Raw genomic sequence first — 23,919 nt, forward strand, 5'->3', positions numbered from 1 at the left:
GTAGGAACACAATTACTACTATTCTTCATGCTACGTAGCAATATGCAACATAATTGTTAACTAAGTCCCAAAAACAGCACAGTACAGACTAAGAGGGCTCAACCAAAAATTGAAAGTGATAAATTAACATAAAAGAACGCAAACACATATAGTTACACCAATTAGTTGATAAAACCAAATCAGTACAGTACAGTACAGAGTAAGAGGGCTCGGCAAATTGCCATTATTTTCAATAACTAGCATCAGAGCAAATAGCAAGTCTAGTTACAAATATAGAAGCATTCATGTACCTAATTAGCATCAAGGTTGCATTCAGCAATCTTCTTCCAGGATTTGAGAGTTTTGTCTTCCGTGTCTGTTTCGTACAAGGCAAGGCGAGTTACCTCGAAACTCAGGTTGCCGATGCTCTCATCAAGGACATTAGCTTTCTCTTGAGCTTTCTTCTTCTCCTCATCGGATAAATCCTCATAAAGGGGACTCAGATGCGGCATATAAGCTGCAAGATTTATACAAGTGGATAATCAACTAACACAATTTGGAATCACTCTGAGAAGACATTGAGGGATTTTTTTTTTTTTTTTTTTTTTCTTCTAGAAGCAAGATCTAGTTACATTTTATTGGATCTTGAACTCTTCCATAATGCATTCTTAAATAAGCATATAAATAGCTTTTTACCTATAAAATTTGTCCAAAATGTTTTCAAGGATCTAAGCCAATAAACTTAGGTTTTCACCTTCTTGTTCACAGATATGAAGACAACAGCAACATTAAGCTCCAAGGTAGTACAAACTTAACCACACTCTTTATTTTTTACTAGCTAAAATATAAAAATCGTATGTTTTTTATTTTATCTAATTCATTTTTTATCTATGTACTCTAACGCAACTCTTTATTTTACTTATTTATACACAAACTCTTTAAAAAGCCTCCCAAGACTCTTCAAATGTAGTTGACATTGAAGAATTTTGTTAAAATAACTATTGCAATAGCTAGCTCATTGGAGTGATAAAAACAAGGTTGTTAAGATCACGATCCGGATCATAGGATTGTACGATCCTACGATCTAATATATACCATTCAATCCAACTCGTATTCTGGATCGAGCCGATAACAGGATCGTAGCAGGATCATTGGGATCGACAGGATCGCGATTCCATGTGATCCTGATTAATAGGGTTTTTTTGGCAACTTCAAGTCAAACAAGCCTTTGTCAGGATAAAAGAGAAAAAAAATTGATCCTTTGAGATGCAATTAGGGCAAGAGAAATAGGGGAAAGAGAAATTGGACATTAAAGCTTTAGATTTTGTGTAACCAAGTATGCATCTTCTTCAAATCTTCCTTCTCTATTTTTATTTTTTTATTTTTGCTTTTTTCAGTCTTCTTCTTCGTTTCTTCTTCTTCATCGCTACTCTTCCTTTTCTTTTTCTTCGCTGCTCTTCTTCAAATCTTCCTTGTACATGTTCGATTCTTCGAATCTTCCTCGTATGTAATTCAAATCACCATTTTTTCTTCTCTCGACTTCTTTTTTCCTCTTCTCTCATCTTTGTAGTTGGACTGTCTGTTTCTGAATATTATAAATATATATATATATATATATTTGCATGAATGATTGTGTTGTCCTGATCAAAGCGAGCAACTAAAAACCAGAACTTGAGTTTAAAATATTAAAAAAAATAAAATAAAAAAATATATAATTTTCTTAAACATTTTTAAATAATAAAAATAATAATTTCAAAAAAAATCAAAATTCATAACCCAACGAATTTTCTTTTTTCAAAACTCAACTCACAGCTCCACATTTAAATCACAACTCTACACTCAAATCATGATTTTAAAACTAAACTAAACTAAACGGAGTCTTTTTCTTCTTCTTCTTCTTTTTTTTTCTTCTTCTTTTCATTTTTCTTGGTTCTTCTTTGCTGCGGCTGCTGTTCTTCTTTGGTTCTTTTTCCCTGAACTTTGCGGAAAAAAATTATTTTAATTTTCACAGTTTGCAGCACACAACTAGCATAGTAGCATCACAACACAATGTCAACCTTTAGTTCAGGAAAAGGGAGGCAGAGGAAAAATGCTGGTGGAGAAAAAAATTCTTTTATTATGTTTTTGACTTCTTTTTTTGAGAAAAAAATGCTTGAATGCTACCTTAAATTGCTATATTTCTTTTTTTGGGGGGGTCATTCTATATACATTTTGATACTATTACGTACTCATATAAAAATTATTGCGTTTTTTTATCATTTTGGTAGTATCTTACAATCCTACGATCCGATCCGACAGACCCCCAAAACGATCCTAGGTAGGATCCCGATCTTAACAACCTTGGACTAAAATATGATAATACAAGCTAAAATAACTAACATGCTTCGTTTAAAGAGTCCATTGGAGATGCTCTTATTAAACTACATTAATTTATCTTTGCTGCCCACAAAATCTGGAGTCCAGATCCTCTAGAGTGTTCTTAGAGTAATTTATTGTATGGCTGATATTTTTTTTTTAAAGTGACTATTACTATTAGTACTATTGTACCCTCAACTTTTGCATAATTAAATTTCAGCAGTACAAAAATCACTCTAAAATCACTCTTAAGATCACTATAGGAAAAATCACTCTAGAGGATCCGGATTCCAAAATCTGTTGTAAGCTTTGTCAAATAGATTCTCAAAAGTTTCTATCATCATAAGTATTTTTGTAACAATTGATGGCAAATTGACACAGGATTTTGAATGAACCCATTATATTACCAAGTGTAGAAATTGTTATCGTGTCTCCAAATCAAAGTTTTTAAAGGCAAGGCATTTGCATAACACAAGGCATTTTACCCCTCATGAGGCGAGCCATAAGCCATAAGGTGTCAAGGCATAAGCATTTTCAAATTTCAAATTTTAATATTTAGTAAATAAATTAAATATTTTGAAATAGTGAACAAATAAAAATATAAAATAAATATAAAGGTATAAATACTTTTCTCGTTAAGGCATTGGACATTTCACTGTAGAGAATGAAGCTTGCCTTCATTGAAAGTGAAATTGATATTCTTAACTTTAGTGATTGAGCTTCTCATTTAATCATTAACTTTGTAATTTTTGTTCATTGTTCATTTTTTAGTTTTTTTCTATAGAATATAGTCACAAAAGGGTTTTTTTTTTTTTTTTTTTTTTTTTAGCTTTTTGATGTTTAAACTATCTACTAAACTAAGTTTAACAAGAGTCTAAGGCAACCACTTCATATGCATACAAGGCGCACCTAAAGCACATGCCTCAAATTATGATGCACAAGCCTTTAGAGATAGTAGCCTAAAAATCAAAGCCTTGATGCATTTTGCCTTAATCTTGCAGGTGAGCCTCAGTAAAGCCTTTGAAAACTTTGCTCCAAATCATATAGTCATTGTCAGAATTACAACCTAGTTTAATAGCAATATCAAAATAATAGAATATGCTTCTTCCCTTTCTTTTAATTGATTATATAATAAGCATTTGATTGATATAACTAAATCATTTCAAATAATTGTCGAAGTTGCAAAGCCTGATGTTGACTTACGGGTTGAGGTCTTGTAACCAAAATGACCGGTGCAGTGTGAACTAGCCTCCACTACCTGAAATACGACAATCAAGTGACCAAAATATATCGATCATGATGGAATATAATGCTTGCTATATTTGACAACGATGTCAATGAAGAACACAGACAAACAAAATTTAGTGATTCTTAATTAAAATTTATTAATGCTTCATTTTGGTTATGAGAAAAGTACAACAAAACAAAATATGATATTCTTTTCTGAGGATTCAAATTGAATTACAGAAAGAAGGGTTTATTCGATGAAGAGTTCCCTGATATGTATATCAAACTATAATCATAAGAAAATTATAATATATGAAACATATTGACAAAATATGATATTTTTAGGATTCAAATTGAATTACAGAAAGAAGGGTTTATTCGAAGAAGAGTTCCCTGATATGTATATCAAACTATAATCATAAGAAAATTATAATATATGAAACATATTGACACAGAATCACAAAATTTCTTATTTTTGGGATACCTAGAATATGGAAACCCATTCTACTCTTTTTGTTTGGGGGGTACATCACAGCCTGAGAAGGGAGACTCAAATTCTTGACCTCCTAGCTGAGAGGTTCTGGCCAACGAAGCCAGCGCCAGTTGGTTTAACCCCATTCTACTCTGCCAATCCAACTCTCTACCCAAGATGAGGTTAGCCTTTTCCTTTCTTTTATCATTTCCCTTGCTGGTGAAGGATCATGGCAACAAAGGACATTTAAAGGACAAGAAAAACTTTCCATTCCTGTTCTCTTAGGTTCCAGGCAACCAAAAGGAACTGGCTTTCTTTAGAGCCATGCAAGAGTAGATTCTGTTCAAAACAGTAGTATTGAACACAAAGTAGTATATCCATGCTCAATAGAATAAGAAATCTGTGAATCTCAAAAGTGAAAAATAAAAAAAATGTTTTGTGTAATCATCATTTCTATCACAAGGATTTATGCCTCTTTTAATAGCATCAATACACTCATTTTGTAACTACATCTCAGTCAAAACTAAATGTTTTCCAATTTCCAGAATGAGGCTAAACTTTGATTGACATTTAGGTTATGTTTGGACTTAAGGATTTGATGAAAGGAGCTTGCAATATTCATTCAAAGAAGAATAATTCAAATTTGCACTTGAAAATTTAAATATGGATTTCAAGATTGAATTTAGGAGCTTTGTCAATATTAATTTGAAATGACAATGTAAAAGTAATGATTTGAAATTCGTCATGCTAAGGGTTCTAGTTGGATCCTAAAACAAAATACTTCTCTTCCATCTCTAGTTTATCTCCCTTTTATTTTCTCAATCCACCTATAATTGCTTAATCTCCTTTAGCTTCATAAAATCCAACATGAAATACCTTGATTTGAAATTCATCAGTCCAAACCTTGCTTTAACGACAACTACTAATACGACTAGCAAAATTTAACCAACCAACAAAACCATTTAGCATTCTCTCTAGCAAGCTTAAGATTTGCAATTCGATCAAGGAGCTTGTTCTTGTTTTTGTTCTTAAAGATGGATTTGACCATGGAACAACCAATTTCCCATCTATAAAGTTCTGTCGAGCCCTTTAAGACATGAAGATCTAGGAAGATCTAGCCCATTTTGATTACCCCATCTCCTTCTAATCCTCTCTCTTTGTTTGAAACCACCTCATTGGGATTACCTCATGTTCCTTGACTTCCTTTGAGGGGGCAAACACTTTCAACAAAGCTTCATCATCCGGTACAGAAGACGCAAGCACATTGAAGACATTTTGGGTATGTTTGGTTTGTGTTTGAGAGATGTGTTTTAGAGATAAAAAGTACGAAAACATGTTTGGTTTGGTTTTTTTTAAAAGATGTTTTGGAAAATTATTTTGAGATAGAGTTTTGGAAAAAGTGATTGATTTGATATGTGTGAGAGAGAGATTTGTTTGGAAAACTTGTTTGGTTTACAAGTTTTGAGAAATTTTTTTGGGAAAATTTGTTTGGTTTGATTATTTTTGAAAACTTGTTTATAGAGAAAATTTCCCAAAATTTTTTCAGAAAATCAAACCAAACGAGCCCTTTACTTTTTAGCTCTTCCCACTCATTTCATGAAAAAACAGAAAGAAATAGAAAAGATTAATAACACTTCATACTCATACATTTTTACTAAAATGTCACTTTAGTCCATTCACTTTCAATTGTAACAGTCAACTCCCCACCCATTAAGTTACAATTTTACCCTTCCATTCATCTCCCCGTTAACAAAGTTGACAGAACTTGTCATTTGAAACATATGTGACATTTTTGCTGTCTCATCAACACCTTACACTTTTACTAAAATCTCACTTTAGTTCTTACGGTTTTAGGCCCTCTACTTTCAATTTTCGCTAGCTTTATTAACCGTACATGTGTGACACCCCAAATGTTTAATTAATGTAATAAAAATAAACAAATAATTTATCAAAAAAACAAAAAATAAAAATAAACAAATATATAAAATAATATAAAATAAAATATTTAAATTTTATAATTGGAGGTGCTAAAATATAATTTATATTCAGTTAGGGGTTATCGTATGTAACCCAAAAACAAAAAAAAAAAGTTAGTCGGGCCAAAAAGGAATTTAGGTGAAAGGTGGCAAGATTGCTGTACATCTCCAAACTTAGCAACCTGTGCAAGGGTTATAATTACAAACAAGATAAGAATTGATTGGGATGATTTGGACCAAGTAGATGTCAAAAAGGTTTGGGAGCAACGTATCGCAGATCTCACCACAAGAACTCACTAAGATAGCAAACAAAGAAAAGAAACATTTGGGAGCAACCATACAACGGGAATCAGGGAAGGAAAAGAAAAACAAATTTGGGAAAACAATATTTAGGTGAGTTATATTATATCTTGAATCAGTATAACATATTTTACAAGTTACCATAATTTATTTTATGCAATTCACGTTCTATAAATTATATTAATATTTCAATTACGTTAATTATTTTTTGAACTCTATTGCTTAAATTGAAACCAATGAATATGATTGTTTAAATTTTAGAAATTATTTGACAAGGTTAGAAATTATTTGGCAATGTTTATATAAATATTTATTTTTGTGAGTACTACCACGGGAGCCCCACACTTTGGGAGACTTAAATTACCATTAGTCTCTAATTGGTCACTTTGTGCCCTTCTATTTGTCATGGATCCATCGACCCCTGTTCTAATTGTCACTCCAGTGACCTCTGTTCTGTTCTATACCATGGCTATGATTATTTGTTTACATAACTTCTAGATTTCAGTTTCTGCCACTTTCATACTTTATTTATTCAAATTAAGTTTGAATAATGTTTTAACTTAAATACTATCCATGGTTATTTTGAACCCCACGCTCTTGGCATAATATCTCTCACCTTGTTCTGTGCTTATAGTTGTTACCCCTTTCAGGTGATAAAATATAAAGAAAGATTGTAACCTCGTATAGTGGGACTAGCACGGAATTTGATGCGGATCTTTTTTTCCTCTTTGTTTTTATAATTGTCTGTCACCGAATAATAAAATAAGAAAAGCCCGATGGATGTATTTCCTTCTATTAAAATAGTATGTTAGATAAATTGATAGAGAAAGAGAGAATAAATTGTGTATTATTGATTGATTTATGTTGTATTAATTAATGTATATTACAAGCTATTATATAGGAGAGGATTTGGGAGTAGGTGAGGTAGGTGAGTGGTGGTAGTGGATGGTAGTGGAGGTGGTGGGTGGTAGTGGAGATGGTAGGTGGAGTTGGTGGTGGGGTAATTTACACAATTTACAATTTACATTAACAGCCCCCCTCAAACTCAAGGAGGATAGGTACTAGCCAACTTGAGTTTGGAGAGAGTAACAAAACAGAAAAATAAGCTGATAAATAAAATAAAACAGGATAGGAGACACGGTATGGTCGTGTCAGACCGTTGTAGCAGACAGTTTACGGGGGCATGTCGGACCGTTGAAGCAGACACTGTGTGGTCGTGTCAGATGTAGAAGACAGTTTACGGGGTCATGTCGGACCGATGTAGCAGACACTGTGTGGTCGTGTCAGACCGATGTAGAAGACAGTTTACGGGGTCATGTCGGACCGTTGTAGCAGGACAGTTTACGGGGTCATGTCGGACCGTTGTAGAAGACAGTTTACGGGGTCATGTCGGACCGTTGTAGCAGCTTGTGGTGGTGCACCAAGGGGGCGACTTAGGGAGTGCGCCATGAGCGACTTATACATGATACTGTGTATAACCCCCCCTCAAACTCAAATAGGTGTAAAGATAGAAACCTATTTGAGGTTGAAACAAAGGGATTGATAAAGCTGACCGGTGTAGAAGACACTGTATGAGTGTGTAGATAGGCTGCCCAAAAAATATACATGTAGATATATATCGAGCCCTCAAAAGTCGTGCCCTCAAAAGGCGTGCCCACTTTATCAAAAGATGTGCCATGAAAAGGCGTGCCAGTTTGTCGGCGTCAAAAGGCGCGCGATGCGCGTGGCTGCCTCTGTGTCATGGTCTTTATAAACCGAAGCGGAGGAGGCAGAAACTGAGACAGAAAAACTGAGAGAAACCTCTGAAAAATTCTTCGTTTTGCTGAGAAAGAGAGGTCGTTTTGCTGAGAGAGATAGTCTGTAACACTCTGTTGCCCAGAAAATGGCCTCGTCTTCCCGTGGGCTGCTCACTCTCTTTCCCGATCTCAACGAGTCCACAGGAGAGAGAACTGGTGCGGTGTCCCGTGAACCTCAACCAAACACCACTGGGTTTGCTCCGTTGAACTTTCCGATGCAGTCGGTGGAGCAAAAAATGGCAGTGCAAACGGATGTGGAGGCTAATCAGTATACTTTGAAGGCGTGTGTGGAGTCCATGACGGCGGTCACAAACTTGTCGCACCGGCTGCAGAGTAGGACAAATGAGGTGCAGCAATTAAACTCCCAGCTGGCTCTGCTCCAACGCATGTATAAGGATGCGCGAGCAGAGATAAGCGTGCTAAGGGCAGAAAACAAGGAGCTGAAGCGGAAGGCCACCGTGATGTTTCGATTTGGAGGGCCGCCATATGCTGCAGTGGAGGAGCAGGGAGTAGTGATCGTGCCCAGTGGAGTGGGAAACACGGAGGCAACACCGGCAAGGACCGCGCAGGACGGAGGCAAAAAGAAGAGACCGGCGGCAGAGTAGAGAAGAAAAATCCCACCTGTGGATGTGGTTGTGTTTGAATTTTTTTTTTTTTTTTTTTTATTTAATTTTTTTTGTTTTTGTTGTTGTTTAAAATTGTGATCGGGGTTGATCCCTGAGATGAATAAAATATGGTTTGTTGTGCAAATGTGTAAATGGTTTGGGGTTTGGTGAAAAAATAAATAAAAATAAGAGATTATGAAATCAAATGGAGGAGAGAGAGGGGACAAGTCCATAGTGTGGATCATGGGTTCTGAATGTGGTCCTAAAAAGAAAAGTATCTTAAAATTAAAGAAAAGTGGTTGGTCAGAGTGGTGGAATAAAAAAAAAAACATGATAATTATGTAGAAATAAAAGAAAGGTGAAGACAATCTTAGTGGGTGTGATTAAATAATTGTCCTTGAGTAGAGAGAGAGAGAGAGAGCCAGTGCATGTGTGTTTGAGTGGGCTGCCGTGGGTGCATGTGTATGCATGTGCCGTGTTGGGTGTCCTTTTTTTTTTTTTTTTTTTTTTTATAAATAAAAATGGAATGAAAAATTATTGGAAAAGGGCTTGTGCACTATCTGAGGAAAAGGACTTAAAATAAATAAAGAAAAGAGGGAAGTGAGTGCTGGTGTGGGGTGGTGGGAAAGGTTTATTTTTAAATACAATATATTTCCCTCATTGGGTGGCTAATGCGGTGGAGAATTATTATGTTAGAGAGAGAGAGTGAGTTGGTGAGGCCCGTTGCTGAAACTTGAAGCTGTCCGTTCACATAAGGCCGTGGATACAAGTCCACAAAGTTATACTTCCAGAAGATGTTGGGGATCACGAGAGTCTGTCACTTGATGAGAAAGAGAAGGAGAAGAGGGTGTGGCGAGGATCTTGCCGCCGAAGCTGCACATGAAGCAGACACGTGGCTGGGTGATGGTGGCGTCGTTGAACTGGCCGCCGAAACTGGTGTGTGGACGGGTCCAGAAAGGAGAGACGTGAGCTGTGTAGGATAGGAGAGACTGGACCAGTGATGGCCACAATGGGGACGCTATCGAGCAAGGCGTCGGGGCTCCGATTCAGAGGGAGTTGGCTGGACTCCTCAGAACCGTCGGCGGCGGCGGCGGCCGTGACACCGCTGACGGAGGTGGCGCCACTCCAGGAGAGCGGTGTGGAGGGGCTGGCTCGCGGAAGGAGGCGGAGAGGAGTGGTTGAGTTTGGACCACGGTGACTCGAACCATCAGCGTGGAGTCGCTGCTGCCAATATCCACCTCCGCGAACAGTGGTCCGTCGGTGGCTAGTGCAGGGAGAGAGAGATGTCAGCGGCGGAGATGAAGCTGCAGGTGGTGGTGGAGAAGTGGATGACGGCAGCGAGGTGGTGTTGGTCGAATCACGGCTGAAGGCAGTGGTCCTCAAGGGAGTGCAAGGCAAGATGGTACCTGGGTTGGTTGAGATCGAGTTGAGTCACTCTTCCAAGATTGCATGAAACTCCATACCATGTGTATGGACTCTTGTTGAACTTCCACCCTGACATGACTTGGTTCGGATCGTTCTCTATCGTCTTCTTGAACAGAATAAGAGCCTCAGTGTTGGTTTTGATGGATGAAAATCCGGCATGCAGAAATAGTTGGAAGATGAGAGGTCCGGCGGGCGGCCAAGGCGAGGCTGCCGCCCGCCGGTGAAGCGAAAATACTAGGTTGTTAACCTAGCTCTGATACCATGTTAGATAAATTGATAGAGAAAGAGAGAATAAATTGTGTATTATTGATTGATTTATGTTGTATTAATTAATGTATATTACAAGCTATTATATAGGAGAGGATTTGGGAGTAGGTGAGGTAGGTGAGTGGTGGTAGTGGATGGTAGTGGAGGTGGTGGGTGGTAGTGGAGATGGTAGGTGGAGTTGGTGGTGGGGTAATTTACACAATTTACAATTTACATTAACATAGTAAAATAAGTAATGACGTTAATTATCAATTTAATTAGTTTCTTACTTTCATTCCGCCTCTGCCTCCGCCTGCTCCACTTAATTCGTTAAAATTAGAATTAATTAGCAAGTTACGATTCCAGCCCTAAGCAACCAGGGTTGGGACATGACAAAGATGGTATTAAAGCAATGGTTTAATTAAAAAAAATAAAAAATTCACCTGGCACATTAATCTTACACTTGTACCATGACTAAGTTTGGTGATGTAGGGATGCTTGAATTTACTCCCGGTGCGTCATTCTGGAACGAGCTCGAAAGTTTGAATCTGGAAGGAATCTTAGGAGAACATCACACCCCTACCTTGCCAGAAGGATGGGGAGATTCCAAGGATATAGTCAAACAGCTACACCTAGGCCTTGGACCAGCTGATGGGTCAATCGATATATCTACAGGCCGATCTTGATAATTTGGCATATCTATCATGGAGACAAAGCCATTCCTATTCTCGAGGACGGTATCTCGGACCTACCCACATGGTCGGCCTTGCCCCAAGACTAGACTGCCCTCACTATATAGTTGGCCCTTTACCCCCAAGTTATGTTAAAAAGAGGGGAACTGTTTTCCCCAGCGACTACATACTCACTGACGTCCCCAACCCCCTGGACATTATTTATGTCCAGAATGTCGATTTCAGTAATGACTTAACATATGTCGAGACTCCTGAGTGGGTTGTTGACCGAGTGTTTTGGGGATACCTACAGTCCGTCCCCATTTATACAGTTCAGGCAACATGGGTCTGTTTCGGAGTGGTGTAGCTGGTATGGGAATTCAAGCTTCTCATGCAACATTACTTTCCATGGCTGTTTGACTCGCCAATCTAGACTCTGGAGAGGAGGATCCTTTTTGTGAGTTAACTGTGATTAGTTCTAGTCCTTATTTTTGTACTAAAAGGATTAGAGACTGACTTAACTTTTAACATTAGATGATGTAGTACTAATACCAAATTTGTATAAATAGTAAAGCTAGTGTTATGTATATATATAAATAGTAAAGCTAGTGTTATATATATATGATGCTTTATGGGATGCCGTGCGTATTAAACTACTAAAAATTTTACTTTGTAGCAATGGCCAATGATGGTAACGGAACCGGGTCGTCAGTCAGCGGAATGGAGTCAATGGAAAGAATCATGGAAACGGCAGCTACCAGCTTTTTGCAGGCCCTGCAAACCAACATAAACAACGGAATGCCAGAACGGCGAGAAGAGCCGATTACGATAAAACAGTTCTAGGATCTGAAGCCCACCATATTCACCGGCAGTTCAAACACATTGATAGCAGAAGCTTGGGTTAGGGACGTGGAGAAGATTTTTCACGCGCTGCCTTGCACAGAAAGGCAAAAGGTAACTTTTGTCACTTTCACTTTCAAAGATGATGCACAAGAATGGTGGCTTCTCACCCTGGAAAAAGAAGAAATCATGACTTGGGTCAGATTCTTAGAAGTATTTTACGAAAAATACTTTCTAAATTCACTACGAGAACAAAAGACATCAGAATTCATACATCTTAAGCAAGGGTCAATGACGGTGGCTGAATACGAAGAGCAAGTTCACGCAACTAGCTCGATTTGTGATATATGTCATTCCCACTGAAGCCTGGAGAGCTAGGAAGTTCGAAGCTGGCTTAAATGATGACATTGGAAACAAGATTGACGTTCTGAAATTGCCAACATATACAGAAGTGGTGGATCGATCATACATCGCTGAAAAAAGGATTAAAGTCTCGCATTTCGGGGAAACAAGACAAAAGAAGCGATTTTGGAAAAAAGACAACAAAAGATCTAGTGCTGCACCCCCAAAGAAGGTAAATACAAGCTCAACTAGTCCAGGCAACCAAGGTCCTATTAACCCCAGAAGTGGCACTATTCCAAATTGCCCTATTTGTGGGAGGGCTCATTGGGGATGATGCCATTGAAACACGGATGCATGCTTTAAATGCAGGCAAATTAGTCACTTGTTGAGAGATTGTCCAAAGTTTACCACTCCTATAGCAGGCCCTTCTGAACCAAACCCAAAACCCGCAGTACTTGGAGGAATGAAGAAGGACCAAAAACGCCAAGGAAGAGCTTTTGCCTTGGTGCCTGGAAACCCGAAAGTTACTGAGAATGTTGTGTCAAGTACACTTCTCCGTAACTTTCTGTCTGTGGTCATTTAGCTCATGTTCTCATCGACTCTGGTTCAACGCATTCTTTTGTTGCACCACACTTTGCTTCTAAGATAGCATCAACACTCGAATCCTTAGGATATATATTGTCTGTGTCCTTTCCTTCTGGTAATTCCGCCACACAAATCTTGTGCTATATCCTTAAAAAGTGAAACCTTATACGTGGACTTGATTCCCCTACGTATTGGGAACTTTGATGAGATCTCAAGAATGGATTGGCTAGCTGCCAACCACGCCTCTATCAATTGCAAAGCCAAAAAAGTCTCCCTTCAGTTACCAAACCAAGCTTGTCTTAGATGGAACTAGAGTTTCCACCCCTCCATGTGTTATATCCTCCATGACAGCCCAACAACATCTAAGGGTTGTTATACTTATATCTGCTATGTGATCGATACTCAGCAAGAAGCCCCTACACTTGATGCAATCCCTGTGGTTAGAGAATTTCTAGATGTCTTTCCTGATGACCTACCTGGTACCCTAGTTGATCGAGAAATCGAATTCACCATTGAAACTCAACCTGGTACACAACTAGTATCTAAAGCTCCTTACCGCATGTCAATGATGGAATTGAAAGAACTAAAGACCCAACTCCAGGAACTACTAGACAAAGGCTTCATTCGACCTAGTACTTCACTCTGGAGAGCTTCAGTACTGTTCGTAAAGAAAAAAAATGGTACAATGAGATTGTGTATCGATTATCGAGAATTGAACAAGGTCACCATTAAGGATCGGTACCCCCTGTCACGAATCGATGACTTGTTTGATCAACTGCAAGGCGCCCAAGTATCCTCGAAAATCGACTTGCGTTTCGGCTATCATCACCTAAAAGTCAAAACGGAAAGCATCGAAAAGAGTGCCTTCCGAACACGTTACGGGCACTACGAGTTTCTTGTCATGCCATTTGGCGTCACAAATGCTCCAGCAGCCTTCATAGACATTATGAACCGAATGTTCAAACCATATATTGATGAGTTCATCATCGTCTTCATTGACAACATTCTCATATACTCCAAGTCACTGGAGGACCATGAGCAACACTTGCGAACGGTTCTGTAAACACTACGTGATCACAAGCTTTATGCCAAGTTGAAGAAATGCAAATTCTGGATCACTAGTGTACACTTTCTCGGTTATGTTATTAACAAGGATAGCATCTCGATTGACCCCCAAAAAGTTGCAGCAATCGTGGATTGGCCACGACCTACTAACGTGTCTGAAATTCGAAGCTTCCTAGGTCTAGCCAGCTATTACCGACGCTTCGTTCAAAATTTCTCAAAGATGGTATCACCCTTGACCCAGCTGACTCAAAAAACCACACCCTTTGAATGGACTGACAAACAACGTTGCTGCCAAGAGTTAAATATCAGCTCCTATACTAGCACTCCCTACGGGAACGGATGGGTTCGTAATTTATAGCGATGCCTCATACAATGGTTTGGGTTGCGTTCTTATGCAAAATGGAAAAGTCATTTTCAAAATGAATGTGGCAAAAGTTACCTTCTACCTTTCTGTGCAAGGTCACGTGAGACAAAATCTTCTCCATGTACCTAACCCAAGTTTCTACTATCAATGGGTTTGAACTACCAGTGAATATGGTGGGCTTCAAATCCTGGACGCTAGAACCGTTTTATCGTAACCGGCTCTTCTCGCCATTTTGGCATTCCATTGTTTATGTTGGTTTGCAGGGCCAGCAAAAAGCTGGTAGCTGCCCTTTCCATGATTCTTTCTATTGACTCTGTTCCGATGATTGACAACCCAGTTCCGTTACCATCATTGGTTATTGCTACAAAGTAATATTTTTAGTAGTTTAATAAGCATGGCATCCTATAAAGCATCATATATATATATAATACTAGCTTTACTATTTATACAAATTTGGTATTAGTACTACATCCTCTAATGTTAAAAGTTAAGTCTGTGTCTAATCCTTTTAGTACAAAAATAAGGACTAGAACTAATCGCAATTAGCTCACAAAAAGGATCCTCCTCTCTAGTGTCTAGGTTGGCGAGTCAAACAGCCATGGAAAGTAATGCTGCATGAGAAGCTCAAATTCCCATCCCAGCTGCACCACTCCGAAATAGACCCATGTTGCCTGAATTGTATAAATGGAGATGGACTATAGGTATCCCTAAAACGCTCGGTCGACGATCCACCCAGGTGTCTCGATATATGTTAAGTCATTACTGAAATCGACATTCTAGACATTAATAATGTCCAGGGGGTTGGGGACGTCAGTGAGTATGTAGTCGTCGGGGAAAACAGTTCCCCTCCTTTCAGCATAACTCAGGAGCAAAGGGCCAACTATGTAGTGATGGTAGTCTAGTGTTGGGGCAAGGCCGACCACGTGGGTAGGTACGAGATACCATCCTTGAGTATAGGCACGACTTTGTCTCCATGATAGATATGCCAAATTATCAGGAGCGGCCTATAGATATATTAGTCGACCCATTAGCTGGTCAAGGCCCAGGTGTAGCTGTCTGATTATGTCCTCGGAATCTCCCCATCCTTCTAGCAGGGCGGGGGTGTGATATTCTCCTAAGATTCCTTCCAGACTAAAACTTTCGAGTTCGTTCCAGAACGACGCAACCTAGTACACAACTAGTATCTAAAGCTCCTTACTGCATGTCAATGATGGAATTGAAAGAACTAAAGACCCAATTCTAGAAACTACAAGACAAAGGCTTCATTCGACCTAGTACCTCGCCCTGGGGAACTCCAGTACTATTCCTAAAGAAAAAAAGATGGTACAATAAGATTGTGTATCGATTATCGAGAATTGAACAAGGTCACCATTAAGAATCGGTACCCCTGCCACGAATCGATGACTTGTTTGATCAACTGCAAGGCGCCCAAGTATTCTCAAAAATCAACTTGCGTTCCGGCTATCATCAACTAAAAGTCAAAACGGAAAGCATCGAAAAGACTGCCTTCAGAACATGTTAGGGGCACTACGAGTTTCTTGTCATACCATTTGGCGTCACAAATGCTATAAATGCTCCAGCAGCCTTCATAGACCTTATGAACCGAATGTTCAAACCATATCTTGATGAGTTCGCCATCGTCTGCATTGACGACATTCTCATATACTCCAAGTCACCAGAGGACCATAAGCAACACTTGCGAATGGTTCTGCAAACACACGTGATCACGAGTTTTATGCTAAGTTGAAGAAATGCGAATTCTGGATCACTAGTGTACACTTCCTCGGTCTTGTTATTAACAAGGATGACATCTCAATTGACCCCCAAAAAGTTGCAGCAATCGCGGATTGGCCACGACCTACTAACATGTCTGAAATTTGAAGCTTCCTAGGTCTAGCCGGCTATTACCAACGCTTCGTTCAAAATTTCTTGAAGTTGGTATCACCCTTGACCCAGCTGACTCAAAAAAACACACCCTTTGAATGGATTAACAAACAATGTTGCTTCCAAGAATTAAAAAGCATACTTGTATCATCTCCTATATTAGCACTCTCTACGGGAACGGATGGGTTCGTAATTTATACCGATGTCTCATACAATGGTTTGGGTTGCATTCTTATGCAAAATAGAAAAGTCATTTTGAAAGTGGAAGTGGCAAAAGTCACCTTCTGCCTTTCTGTGCAAGGTCGCGCAAGACAAAATCTTCTCCATGTCCTTAACCCAAGTTTCTACTATCAATGGGTTTGAACTGCCAGTGAATGTGGTGGGTTTCAAATCCTGGAGGTTGGAACTGTTTTATTGTAACCGGCTCTTCTCGCCGTTTTGGCATTCCATTGTTTATGTTGGTTTGCAGGGCCAGCATAAAGCTGGTAGCTGCCCTTTCCATGATTCTTTCTATGGACTCCGTTCCGCTGACTAATGACCCAGTTCCGTTACCATCATTGGTCATTGTTACAAAGTAATATTTTTTGTAGTTTAATAAGCATGACATGCCATAAAGCATCATATATATATATAATACTAGCTTTACTATTTATACATATATACATATATAACACTAAATTTACTATTTATACAAATTTGGTATTAGTACTACATCCTCTAATGTTAAAAATTAAGTCAGTGTCTAATCCTTTTAGAACAAAAATAAGGACTAAAACTAATCGTAGTTAGCTCACAAAAAAGATCCTCCTCTCTAGAGTCTAGGTTGGCAAGTCAAACAGCCATGGAAAGTAATGCTGCATGAGAAGCTCAAATTCCCATCCCAGCTGCACCACTCCAAAATAGACCCATGCTGCCTAAACTGTAGAAATGGAGATGGACTGTAGGTAACCCTAAAACGCTCGGTCGACGATCCACCCAGGTGTCTCGACATATGTTAAGTCATTACTGAAATCGACATTCTAGACATTAATAATGTCCAGGGGGTTGGGGACGTCGGTGAGTATGTAGTCGTCGGGGAATACAGTTCCCCCCCTTTCAACATAACTTGGGGGCAAAGGCCCAACTATGTAGTGATGGTAGTCTAGTGCTGGGGCAAGGCCGACCACATGGGTAGTTACAAGATACCGTCCTCGAGTATAGGCACGGCTTTGTCTCCATGATAGATATGCCAAATTATCAAGAGCGGCCTGTAGATATATCGGTCGACCCATTAGCTGGTCAAGGCCCAAGTGTAGCTGTCTGACTATGTCCTCGGAATCTCCCCATCCTTCTGGCAGGGCGGGGGTGTAATGTTCTCCTAAAATTCCTTCCAGACTCAAAACTTTCGAGCTCGTTCCAGAATGACGCACCAAGAGTAAATTCAGACATCCCTACATCACCAAAATTAGTCATGGTACAAGTGTAAGATTAACGTGACAGGTGGAATTTTTTTTTTTTTTTTTAAATTAAATCTTTGCTTTGATACTACCTTTGTCACGTCCCAACCCTGGTTGCTTAGGGCAGAAATCGTAATTTGCTAATTAATTCTAATTTTAACAAATTAAGTGGCGCGGGCAAAGGTGGAGGCAAAGGCAGAATGAAAGTAGGAAAGTAATTAAATAGATAATTAACGTCATTACTTATTTTACTATTTTAATAAAAGGAAATACATCCATCGGGCTTTTCCTATTTTATTATTCGGTGACAGACAATTATAACAACAAAGAGAGGAAAAAAAAGGATCCGCATCAAATTCAGTGATGGTCCCACTACACGAGGTTATAATCCTTCTTTATATTTCATCACCTGAAAGAGATAACAATTATAAATACACAGTAGAGTGAAAGATATTATGTCAAGAGCGTTGGGCTCAAAATAACCATAGATAGTTATTTAAGCCAAAACATTATACAAACTTAATTTGAGTAAATAAAGTATGTAAGTGGCAAAAACTGAAATTCAGAAATTATGTAAACAAATAACCATACCATGGTATAGAACAAAACAAAATAGAACAGAACATAGGTCACTGGACTGACAATCAAAACAGGAGTCGATGGATTCATGACAAACAGAAAGTCACAAAGTGACCAATTAGAGGCTAATGGTAATTTAAATCCCCCAAAGTATGAGACTCCCGTGGTGGTAATCACAAAAATAAATATTTATATAATCATTACCAAATAATTTCTAACATTGTCAAATAATTTCTAAAATTTAAACAATCATATCCATGGATTTCAATTTAAGCAAATAGAGTTCAGAAAATAATTGACGTAATTGGAATATTAATATAATTTATAGAACATGAATTGCACAAAATAAATTATGGTAACTCGTAAAATATGTTGTCGTGACTCAAAATATAATATAACTTGCCTAAATATTGTTTTCCCAAATTTTTTTTTCTTTTCCTTCCCCATTTCCAATTGTACCGTATCTCCCAAATGTTTCTTTTCTTTGTTTGCTATCTCAGCTCACTATTTATATTGAGTTCTTGTGGTGAGATCTGTAGCACGTTGCTCCCAAACCTTTTGACACCTACTTGGTCCAAGTCATCCCAAGCAATTCTTATTTTGTTCATAATTACAACCCTTGCACAGGTGGCTAAGTCTGAAGATGTACAGCAATCTTGCCACCTTTCACCTAAATTCCTTTTTGGCCTGACTAACCCTTTTTTTATTATTATTATTACATACAATAACCCCTAACTGAATATAAATTATATTTTAGCACCTCCAATTATAAAATTTAAATATTTTATTTTATGTTATTTTATATATTTGTTTATTTTTATTACATTAATTACATTTGGATTGCGTTCTTATACAAAATGGAAAAGTCATTACATATGCCTCACGTCAACTAAACACTCATGAGAAGAACTACCCAACCCATGACCTAGAATTAGCTGCAGTGATCTTCGCCCTCAAGATCTGGCGGCATTATCTCTACGATGTAACCTGCGAGATTTACACTAATCACAACAGTCTTAAATATCTGTTTACACAGAAGGAACTAAATATGAGGCAACGACGGTGGGTGAAATTTATGAAAGACTACGATGTGGAAATTCACCATCACCCAGACAAAGCTAACATAGTAGCTGACACATGGAGTCGAAAGACTACTAAAAGTTTGGCATGTACCCTCGTTCCCCGCAAGATCAATGGATTACTCACCAAAATAATCGTGGAACCCACGTTGATAAAAGAAATTAGAGTAATGTGAAGATAACTTCTAAAGAAAAAATACAATGAGCAGAGAAATACGCCCAACCCAGATTTCACTATAAGCAATGGGGTGCTAAACTTTCGAAATCGAATTTTCATACCCAACATTCCAGAGCTCAAGAAGAAGATATTGATGGAAGCTCATAGCTCGAGGTTTGCAGTCCACCTTGGCAATTCAAAGATGTATCACGATCTGAAGGAATACTACTGGTGGACAGGAATGAAAAGAGACATAGCAAGCCACATCTCCAAATGCCTGCATTGTCAACGTGTTAAAGCAGAACATCAGAGACCTGCAGGAACGCTACAACCACTCCTCATTCCTGAATGGAAATGGGAACACATTACTATGGACTTTGTGGTCAGGCTACCACGGTCAATCTCGAAGAATGATGTGATATGGGTTATAGTAGACCGATTGACAAAGTCGGTGCATTTTCTACCGGTTAGAGTCAAGTACACTCTCAATAAGTTTGCCACTGTGATTGCATGGCACCCCAATTTCAATCGTGTCTGACCGAGAACCCAGCTTCGTATCTCACTTCTAGAACAAATTGCAAGAGACTTTGGGAACCACACTGAAGTTTAGTACTGCCTATCACCCGCAAACTGATGGACAATACGAAAGGACAATCCAGACCTTGGAAGATATGTTACGTGTGTGCGTGCTAGACCTCAAAGGTAATTGGGATGAGCACCTACCTTTAGTGAAATTTGCTATAACAACAATTACCAAGCAAGCATTGGAATGGCACCGTACGAAGCACTATGTGGAAGGAGCTGTTGATCACCTCTGTGTTGGGCGGAAGTTGGAGACAGGAAGTTGTTAGGCCCTGAAATCGTGCAAATGAAGAGTGATAAACTTCAACTCATCCAACAACGAATTCACACTGCTCAGAGCCGCTAGAAAAGCTATGCGGATACACAGAGACGGGATTTGGAATTCCAGGTATGAAAGCATGTTTTCTTAAAGGTCTCACAAACAAAGGGAGTCATTCGATTTGAAAAACAAGGAAAATTGAACCCGTGTTACATCAGACCATTTGAAATACTAAAAAAAATTGGCCCTGTAGCATACCGTCTTGCTCTTCCACTAGAACTGTCCAATGTTCACAATGTGTTCCACGTTTCGATTTTTCGTCGGAGAACAACCAGTGCAGATTCTCAATCGTTGTGATCAGGTTCTCCGAAACAAGACTATACCTCTTGTAAAAGTCTTGTGGAGAAATCATCGTATCGAAGAGGCAACATGGGAAACTGAAAATCAAATGTGAGCCAAATACCCACATCCCTTCGAAAACTAAGGTATATCAAGTTTGGGGACAAACTTCTATTTAGGAGGGGAGAAATATGACACTCCAAATATTTAATTAATGTAATAAAAATAAACAAATATATAAAATAAAATATTTAAATTTTATAATTGGAAGAGCTAAAATATAGTTTATATTCAGGTTATCATATGTAAAATAAAAAAAAATAAAAAAAAAAAAAAAAAGTTAGTCGGGCCAAAAAGGAATTTAGGTGAAAGGTGGCAAGATTGTTGTACATCTCCAAACTTAGCCACCTGTGCAAGGGTTATAATTACAAACAAGATAAGAATTGCTTAGGATGATTTGGACCAAGTAGGTGTCAAAAAGGTTTGGGAGCAACGTGTCACAGATCTCACCACAAGAACTCAGCATAAATAGTGAGTTAAGATAGCAAACAAAGAAAAGAAATATTTGGGAGCTGCGGTACAATAGAAACGGGGAAGGAAAAGAAAAACAAATTTAGGAAAACAATATTTAAGTGAGTTATATTATACCTTGAGGCACCATAACATATTTTACGAGTTACCATAATTTATTTTATGCAATTCATGTTTTATAAATTATATTAATATTTCGATTACATTAATTATTTTCAGAACTCTACATGCTTAAATTGAAATCCATGGATATGATTGTTTAAATTTTAGAAATAATTTGACAAGATTAGAAATAATTTGGCAATGATTATATAAATATTTATTTTTGTGAGTACCACCACGGGAGTCCCATGCTTTGTGGGACTTAAATTACCATTAGCCTCTGATTAATCACTTTGTGACCTTCTGTTTGTCATGGATCCATTGACCCATGTTCTGATTGTCACTCTAGTGACCTCTGTTCTGTTCTATTCTATATTGTGGTTATAGTTATTTGTTCACTTAACTTCTAGATTTTAGTTTTTGCCACTTACTTTATTTACTCAAATTAAGTTTGTATAATGTTTTAACTTAAATAACTATCCATGGTTATTTTGAGCCCTACGCTCTTGGCATAATATCTCTCACTCTGCCAGGTGCTTATAGTTGTTACCTGATGAAATATAAAGAAGGATTGTAATCTCGTGTAGTGAGACCAGCACGGAATTTGATGCAGATCTTTTTTTTTCCTCTCTTTGTTTTTATAATTGTTTGTCACCGAATAATAAAATAAAAAAAGCCCGATGGATGTATTTCCTTTTAATAAAATAGTAAAATAAGTAAATTATTTATTTAATTACTTTCTTACTTTCATTCTGCCTCCGCCTTCGTCTCTGCCACTTAATTGTCAAAATTAAAATTAAAATTAATTAGCAAGTTACGAATCCAGCCCTAAGCAACTAGGGTTGAGACGTGACAACATGGATGGAAGGTAAGACTGAAATTTGATTTAAAATGTAAAAAGTTATCTGTAACAATTATATCCAAAATGGATCTAAAACAGAGGGAGACTTGCATGTAATTTCTAATAAGTGAACTTATTATCCAATAAGTCCTATAATAATTTATGAAATTTTTCATCAAACACTATTAAAAAACATCAGTAATTGTTAATTTTCAACAACAGTTTGAAAATTGTTACAAAAAATGTCACTAATTATAAATTTTAGTGACAACTTAAAAAAATCATTACAAAAAAATGTCACTAATTTTTAACTTTCAGCGATAATTTAAAAATTTTGTCAAAGAAAAAGACACTAATTGTAAGTTTTAACAACAATTTATAATAACCATGACAAAAAAAAAGTCACTACAAGGCTAAGTTTGGGAAGACTAAATAAGTGCACTTTTTGTCTTTTTAGACTAAAAAGTTGAGGTTGAAAATATGAATGTTTGGGTTAACTTTTTGACTTTTTATGGAAAAATGTGTAATAAAAAATTGTAAAAATTAGTTTGTAGGAGAAAATTAGAATTGGGAATTGTGCAGTCGTAATTGTTGACTTTTGGTGAATAGTGATGACTTTTTAACTTTTTGAGTAACTTTTTGACTTTTTAACTTTTTTTAAACTATCCAAACTTGGCCTAAATTGTCAAGTTTTTGCGACATTTACAAAAAATCATTACAAAAAAATTATTTTTAGCGACGATTTTACTATAATTTATATTTAATATGACTTAATGAAAATTGATAGACCTATTGATAATTTACTTGCCAATCCCAAATACAAACCAAATTATACCCAAAATGCTGATCCTTGTACTTCAATCAAATTTCATATAAAACTACACACACATATACACTATCAATTATGTATGAATATATATAGAGAGATAGATAGATAGATAAATAGATAGATAGAGTCTAGAGAGAGAGAGAGAGAGAGAGAGAGAGTGAAATTTCAAAATTACCTCAGGGGTAGGATGGAGAAGAAGAAAAACGCACTGATAGAAGAAGGTTCCAGTGGCCACCTTCTCTACGGTGGCAGTGTAGGGCTTGACGCCGTGACAGGCGGCTCGGAACTTGTCGAGCGCGTCGTCCTCCGTCAGGCTGATGGCGCCGACGACGGTTATGTGGGGTTCGAATTCGGGCCCACCGAACTCCGATCGGAGGGCCAACATCAGCTTCTTCAGCCGCTCCCTCACGTCCTCCGGTGGAATCGCCCACACCGAATAAACATGCTTCACTGGCTCACCCTCCATGAAATTGACAAGACCGAAACAGAGAAAGCGAGAAATTAGAATTGTTTGAGTCGTTTGATTTTTTTTTTATTGTTATTTTTTTTGGAGAAGAAACGCAGAGAATCAACTGTGTAGGGTTCGTGAGTGAGATGTGATTTGGAAGTCGAATTCAGAAATGGATGTAAGATGGGTATATGTTGAAGGAGGAGGTTGGACTTGGGTGTAAATAAGGTGTACATGTAGCCTTGAGTGATCTTGACAAGGTTGTGAGACCACATGAGTCAACGCTGAAATGTTAGCGTTTAGAAAAAAAATTTGAGGACAAATGTTAATGGATTCTGAATTATCAAATATTGATAGAGTTGGTTTGTTTTTAGAGATAGAATAGAAGGGATTTGTAGTGATAGAAATAATAGTAAGGGAGGTGATAGTAAAATTGCGTTGGTTTTGATGATAGTTATTGGTATAAGAATTATTAAATTATTTTTATATAAACTAATAAAACAAATAAAAAAATATAAAAAATTAAACATTAATATTTAAAAAAAAATTCTCAACATGTAAAAAATAAACAAATAAATAAAAAATAGTCCGGCAAACTACTTTCT

At 37.6% G+C, this 23,919-nt stretch overlaps 1 protein-coding gene across 1 annotated transcript; it reads right to left on the reverse strand.

Moving 5' to 3' along the window:
• Positions 1-96: 96 nt before the first annotated feature.
• On the reverse strand, positions 97-23,692 carry LOC114265528 (cyclic phosphodiesterase). Its single transcript, XM_028206348.2, has 3 exons — positions 23,042-23,692; positions 3,538-3,592; positions 97-496 (listed from the first exon to the last, which is right to left on the reverse strand). The coding sequence occupies exons 1-3, from the start codon at positions 23,330-23,332 to the stop codon at positions 291-293; spliced, it is 552 nt and encodes a 183-aa protein (XP_028062149.2). The 5' UTR covers positions 23,333-23,692; the 3' UTR covers positions 97-290.
• Between the last annotated feature and the right edge of the window lie 227 nt (positions 23,693-23,919).

This window comes from Camellia sinensis, chromosome 9 (genome assembly GCF_055761805.1).
Source record: "Camellia sinensis isolate YWXY chromosome 9, ASM5576180v1, whole genome shotgun sequence".
In the NCBI taxonomy this organism is placed as follows: domain Eukaryota; kingdom Viridiplantae; phylum Streptophyta; class Magnoliopsida; order Ericales; family Theaceae; genus Camellia; species Camellia sinensis.